General features: G+C 28.8%; 1 protein-coding gene across 1 annotated transcript; it reads left to right on the top strand.

Annotated features, from left to right (window-relative positions):
• Positions 1-2853: 2853 nt before the first annotated feature.
• On the top strand, positions 2854-6929 carry LOC112686962 (cap-specific mRNA (nucleoside-2'-O-)-methyltransferase 2-like). Its single transcript, XM_025559460.1, has 11 exons — positions 2854-3504; positions 4043-4363; positions 4429-4629; positions 4714-4825; positions 4906-5118; positions 5195-5454; positions 5636-5821; positions 5932-6089; positions 6216-6456; positions 6550-6742; positions 6835-6929. Exons 1-11 carry the CDS (start codon positions 3100-3102, stop codon positions 6927-6929), a joined length of 2385 nt encoding a protein of 794 aa, XP_025415245.1. The 5' UTR covers positions 2854-3099.
• The last annotated feature ends 607 nt before the right edge of the window (positions 6930-7536 follow it).

Here is a 7536-nt window from a genome sequence, read left to right as displayed (position 1 = left end):
GCCCATAAACAAGTCATGTGTCACGAAATATTTTTCACGCGTGTTTATATTATCGAGTTAAAAAAAAGAAAAAAAGAGCAAATACACCGAAATGTACAGCACGTAGGGCCGTCCCGAAAAGGATCTTGGGGGGGGGTGTTTTAACCCCCCCCCCCTACACATACACACAACGAAAACACCAGTCAGCGGTCGGACTTGTTTCATTATAGCTTAGATGGACCTATTTTTATTTACGGAAAACCAATATTACATATTTCGTAATATAGTGTATACACGAATAAAATTTATAGAACTACTTATTATACAATATAAAATATTATTATTTTATATAAATATATAATTAAATTGATTATTTTAAGAAGGTGCGACACTGACACATATATACATGTTAAAAAGTAAAAATACGATTACATATAGTTAATTATACTACATACTATATTCCCACTATACATTTTATTGGCTATTAACAATAACGCGTTGCTATGACGTTATAAAATTAAATTCCTAGTTCTTACGAATTATTTGTAACATCAATAACGGAATTGTAAGTGAACACGTACAATATTCTTCAAAAACATTCATTATTATTTTAAAGATTTAAGTTTAAATGATTTAAACTTGTCAGTGAACTATTTTTGCAATACCGCTGATCAGTGGTCAATTTGTCAACTTTTGAAATAGCGGTTTTTTCAGTTATTGGAGATAGTTGAAGCAGATGTCCATCAAGCAGATAGTTCTACCAGGTAAGAACTTTCAACCCTTTATCAAACTTTTCAAGCAATTAAGAAATATTAAAAAAAAAAATATTTTTAAGAAAACTATGATTTCAAGTTCAAATGAAGATAAAAATTATTTTGTAATTTTTTAAAAAAATATTCAAAGTTTAAGTTTATGTTCAAGTTTTATAAATCCCCTTCTAAAATGAGTTATTGACATTTGCATAGATACAAATTTATTTATTTCATTTTTATTTTTTAACATAATTTCAATGTGTTAGCTCTTTGATCGATACGTTGAAAACATTGAAAAAAAAAATTATATCATTCGCACTATACATTTTATTAGCTATTAACAATACATTAAAATTTCAAATCTAAGAAGTTTTAACTAACAGTTAACAATTAACTGTTAACTATTTTTGCAATATCGCTGATTAGTAGTCGATTTGTCAACTTTTAAAACAGCAGGTTTGCCAGTTACTGGAGATAGACTATGCAGACGCCTATCGAGCAGATAGTTTCACCAGGTAAAAACGTTTAACTATTTTCTTACCCTTTTTAAGCCTACATTATGAAATATTAAAAAAAAAATATTTTTAAGAATGAAAAAATATATAAAAGAAAAAAAATTGAAAAAATATATTTGTTTTGTTTGTTGTTTTTTTTTTATCTTTATATCGCACGCATAAGCTTATTGTAGCAATAAATTGTGCAGATTGCATATTATTTTAATACAATATAAAAAATATAAATAAATAATATAAATAAATATAAATAATATATAAATAATATAATATATAATAATATATAAATAATATAATATATAATAATATATAAATTATGGAAAAATTACTTAAGTTTTATAAACCTTATTCTTAAATGAATTATTGGAAATTGCCAGGCACAATTTTTTTGAATCACCTATTTCATTCTAGTATACTATACTTATAGGAATGAGGATAACTGTATTTCAAGGGTGTCTTATATACTTTTGGGCTTTATCTTAAAAAAATGTGTAAGTATATTTAAAAAATTATAAATTATAAATAGCTAAGTAAACATAAATCAATTTTTTTAATTAATATTGTGTTAATTAGTCCCAATTAATATGCATTCCTCAAATCTAGTATATCTATTATATTACTATTTTTATGATTATATATTGTGTTATATTTATCAGATAGCTATAATTATTTAGATTTGTGTTTTTGTAGACAATTTCAGCTTTTATATTATTATATTAAGTTTTTGCACGAAAATTTAGTCTTAGTTCTTATACGAAAAATAATTAATTTTTTATTAAAAATTTTAGAATAAATTACATTTAATTTAAACAATATCAGTTAAAATACGAACACCTTACTCTTAGACTTAAATTTTAGGGGTCCCATTTAAAATATTTCGAGGAATGCCCTGGCACAATCGGCACCCCTCGTGGACACACCTAAGATTATACTCTTTATTATACTATTTTTATCATTAATATATCAAGTTAAACCTCATAATTAGCATACTACAAATATTTAAAGTGAGTGAGATGTGTACGTAATATTTTCCTCGTTGAAGTTTTGAAAGTAGATTTCGTCGAACTTTGTCATGTTTTCAATACAAAAACATAACAATTCAAGTAGCAAAAGTTTCGTGTTAAAAATACTTGTTGAGGAGAAAGTTCCATAATTTTACGTGAGCGGTATATTTCATGCATGTATAGTAAATACACTTCATTAACTCTACAAGCTCTGGACACAAAAAAGAAAGCAAACTAAATAATAATGGGTAAAAAACATGGACTGGTCAAATAACACCACCTGTGGGTGCTCAGAGTACGGTTGGAATTTTTTCGCCCTAAAAACCGACAGTATGCCCGCCACCCTGATATACCGAAGAGGTAATGCTTCGGGTGGCAGATTGGCATAATTTATTTTTTCAATATCAAAATTTTTTCTGAGGCAAATACGAGACATTCCCTCGTTCTCAATAGCTCACAATATATTTTACAGATTTGTTTTGGATGGCCGCAAGACAGTCTCTTACGGTTACCCCTTATATAGGTGCAGAAAAAAAATAAAAATATTTTCTTACACTTATTGACGTTTTGACTAATCCTCCCCCCCCCATGAGGACCCACCTTGTCGCGGTGGGGGGGCTTGCGTCCCTCAACAGTTCCGAGAGCTATGCCAACGGTAGTTTACTACCAACAGGGTCTCCCATGTTGGACAGGTCGACGAACTGAGGGCTGACAAAGCGGTCCTCGACAAAGGGTAGGACGGGCTCTTCAGCCTTGGGTGGCAACCGTCCTAGAGGAAGGAAAACCTTGATCAAAAACCCCCTGGCAGTAGGGTTAAAATGCAGTGAAGGACATCACTTAAAAAACCAAAACATGCACTGTCAAAAGTCAACTCTTGGTACCACCTCAGGGGCGTCGGAACCCCAGAGGTCGGCAGGAGTGGGTGGTTCCGGTGTCAAAACCGGAACCAATGTAGCGGGCCCACTCCGGTCGTCATCCAGCGACCGCGAGGGTGCGGGGGTGGTCGTCCAGGCCCCCGCGACTCTATCCAATACTGGAACGAGGAAAAGACGACTAGATAGTATGGAACAGTCCTCCAACTCGGGTTGGTCGGGATATGATAAATCTTTCAAAAGGAGACCATACTACAACACTTGTGGAAAACGATCGCTATACGACCAAGTTGATCAACTGTTTTTAAAGAAGTTTACAATGGATAAGTCCAACAAGTGGGAACTTCCAAAAACAAACACTATGCTAAGTCAAAGGAAATGGGAGGTAAATAAATATATATTATTGTATAAAACTATATGTATAAATAAATTTCAATCAAATTTATAGATGCAATATAATTTATTTAAACTTATCATGCCACATTTTTATGACCAATCTTTAAAAATAAAGATATTCCCTCTATAGCATTGTATAACATATTTTATTATATTCAAATTTATTTCGGTATGAGTCTACGTTTGCAAATAGTACAGTGTTTATGACTTTAAATATATCCCTGTGTAGGTTATATTATTACCTATTAATTATCCTTGTGAATAAACTTTTTACCCACTTGTATGATTATATTTTGAAACATTAACAATTTTGCAATTTAGTGACATAAAATTTTGTGTTTAATAAATGAAATGATAAGCTTTGAAAAAATTAAAAGAAGGATAACGCATTTTTTTATAGAAATGAGCTGTCCTTAACTTTTCCTCACCATTCTTTTCTTACCTGAATATTTGGAGGAATTATAGAAGTCCTAGTCATGTACTTGTTAAATCGAATTATGATTAAGTATTTTTTTTTTTTTTTTTAGTTATCAGATTTTATTACTTTAAAAAAATCATTAAATATCGTCAAAGACAAACTTGATGATTTCAACTTGATGGAATGGCATAAAAATACCAAACAAACTAATCCAGCCGATAAAGTTTTCTATAAGGTTAGAGGAGCTGGGCGTCCTGAGTTATTGACTGCAGCTTGGTTGAAGTTTTATGAACTATTAAATGATAATGATGTTATACCTCAAAAGAGTATTGATGATGGTAAACTCAGTAGTGTTCATCTTTGTGAAGCTCCAGGAGCGTTTATTGCTGCTCTAAACCATTTTATTTGTAACAGACATATTAATGTTGAAGTAAGTGTTCTTTTATAATTTTTTTCGTTTACTAACTTATTATTTATTTATTTTTTTTTTCTTAGTGGGATTGGATCGGTGTTTCTTTGAATCCGTATCATGAGGGGAATGGTAGTACTGATATGATTAGCGATGATAGATTTATGTTTCATACAATGAGCCATTGGTTTTTCGGTAAGGATCAAACAGGAGATATTTTCCAAAAAGACTTCTATAAGGATCTTTGTACCTATGTTAAAAAACGTTTTAGAAAAAAAGCAAGCATGGTAAGAATAACATTACGTTAATTTTAATTATATTTAAATAAGTTTTAATAGTTATACTTAAGTTTGATTTTTATATTTTTTCAGGTAACAGCTGACGGTAGTATAGATTGTCAAAATAACCCGAATGAACAAGAAGATCTAGTCACGCGTTTGCAGTTAGTCGAGACAATGGTCGCCCTAATGATACTCGAAAAAGGTAATACTAACCTTTTTTTATTAGTTTTAATTTTACAGTTTTTAATAATAATATTTTTACTGACATTAATTTTATTTCAGGTGGTACATTTATTCTGAAAATGTTTACCATTTTTGAATGTAATACATTATGTCGAATGTATTTGTTGTGTTGTGCTTTTGACTCGGTACAGATTAAAAAACCGTTAACAAGTAAACAAGGAAATTCTGAGATATATGTTGTTTGTCGAGGTTTTAAGGGATTGCAATGCGTAGAACCTTTGATACATACATTTTTCTCCACTTCTAATCGCAGTAAGTTTTGTCAAATTTTAAGTTATCAAATTATTATATAATTGTAATCTATAACAATTATGTTTTATAATTTTAGCGCTGTCTGATAACTGTTTGTTTCCATTGAGCGAGTTGCCAAAAGATTTCTTGTCATCTGTATATAAATGTTCCAAATATTTTAGTGAATTGCAAATGCAAGTTATAGAGAATAACATAAAATGGTTTTACCAGAAAACTGAAAATGATATTAAATCATTAACAGAGTTACAGTATTGTGTCGCTAACACATATGTCAATAGATTTCGAATAAAACCAATTAGCCCTTCTCAGGAAATTGTTGGACTAAATAAACTTAGGGTATGATTTATAGTATTTAATTTTTTTTTTTTTAGTTAACTTTCATTGATATATTGCCTATAGTGAATTGTTTTTTGGGAGTTAAATCTCAAAATTTCAAATAAATATTTTATTTTAATTTAACGTTGAAACATTTAAAAATTAAATTATGATTAACACAAAATTATTTATTATTGAATAGGCCATTCAGTTCGAACTACCGAAAGTTTCGACAACGAAAACAGATATGAATTGTTCATTTACCGAAAAAATGCGTCGAGTAGAATACCGAGAATTAGATGAAGCTAAATTACTTCAAGATCAAGTGAACAATTATAAGCAAACTCCATGGAATTATGATAAAGAAGTATCGTGGTATACCGCAAAGGTTAGTAGAATTATAAAAATTATATATATATTTAAATATAAAATAATTATATAATTTATAAATTTATTTAAAACTAAACGATAATTTGATATTTTGTTTTTTTTTTATAGGATGCCAAAATTGACTTGTTGAGTGTGAATATGCAAATGGGTAAACCTGTTTCTATAATTCGTAACTCAAAGTTTTGTGTCAATGAACTTATTGATTACAACAATCGAGCAAGATCATTGTTTACGGTTCCAACAGATGACGCTATTAAGCGTAGAGAGTAAGTTTTTAATTTTTCAACCTATGTAAATAAAATTATACTTCACTTTGATAATAAGTATAAATATAATATTAATATATTATTTTTAATATTAATATTTATTTTTTTCTCTCTTATGTGTTACAGATATTTTCGGATTAAAATTCCAAAACAAGCGATCCATGGTCGATTGATTGTTTGTGATGTAACATCGATTTATGCCAATGATTGTTTAAACAATTGTAGAAAACAGCTTGACTCTCTGACTTTAATTTTAGAATCATTGATGAAACTTAAAGCTTCTGACAGTTTTTTGTTAATCGGATATCCATTACTTTCTCAAGTTAATGTTGGTGTTTTCTATGTGCTTGTTAATATGTTCCTTAAGGTATTTATAATTTATGTACTAGAATTTTTAAATTTTCTTTTCCCCTTTTCCCAATGTAATTTCTATCTAATTTTTATTTTCAATTTCTTTCAGACCGGAGTGATCAAACCTGTTGAAATGGGTCATGCTTTTGTGTTTTGTGCAAAACTTAATGGTAAAAGAATAGATAATTTAATTTCCGTTTTAACAAATGTAAAAGAACATATCAAGGATCTTAATATTACAGAAATTTTTGAAAATCAAGGCCAATCCTTACTTTCCTTTTTTCCGATCGATAAACTTATGTGTAAGTTTTTATTTCTTATTTTAGATAAAACTAATATTTGCCCATGTTTTATTATTTTCAAGCTATAACTTAAATGTGATTTTATGTTTCAGATGAATCCATTTATAAAGATATTGTTACCGTTAATTGTTTGATTATCATCAATGACGTGAAAAAAACTATTTCTTCTTATTTGCAACAAAATTGACAATGAATATTGTTTTTTTGATTATTTTATTAATTTTGTAATTTTTATTAACATTTTTTTTTCTTTTTTTTTTTTTGATGTTAATATTCTATTAATTTTATTAATTATTATTGTTCCATTTGTGTAAATTTCAGCTTTTTCAAATTTATACTTTTTATTGTATTTCATTCTTTTGAAAAAAGATTTATATTGTTAAAGATTGAAATTATTACTTTGTATAATTAATTACTTTTTTATGTTAAATGATTATAATGTGATGTACAACAATAACTTTTTTTATAAATCTGTTACTATTTATTTTGTTAAATATAAAATATTCATACCATATAATAATATATGTATTTTACTGTACTGTACACTAAAGATATATTAGAGAAGACATTTACATCGACAACTAAAGTTGTTAGATAAACCGCCCGTTGACGAAACTTCTTAGGGGGTTTCATTATTCGTTTGTAGGTGTTAAGTGGAGAAAATAACGCGACACCAATTTCTTTTTAGCCTCTAAGGGAAGGCACAATAGCGAATACTGTGCACAAATAATTTGTAGCAATTTATAGAACACAGGGCCGTCCTGAAGGGGGGTCTTTGGGGGATTTATCGTCCC

This window comes from Sipha flava, unplaced genomic scaffold, assembly GCF_003268045.1.
Source record: "Sipha flava isolate LNK unplaced genomic scaffold, YSA_version1 32_pilon_pilon, whole genome shotgun sequence".
Classification (NCBI taxonomy): Eukaryota; Metazoa; Arthropoda; class Insecta; order Hemiptera; family Aphididae; genus Sipha; species Sipha flava.
The sequence above is the reverse complement of the archived record's forward strand: the minus strand, read 5'-3'. Positions and strand labels throughout refer to the sequence as shown.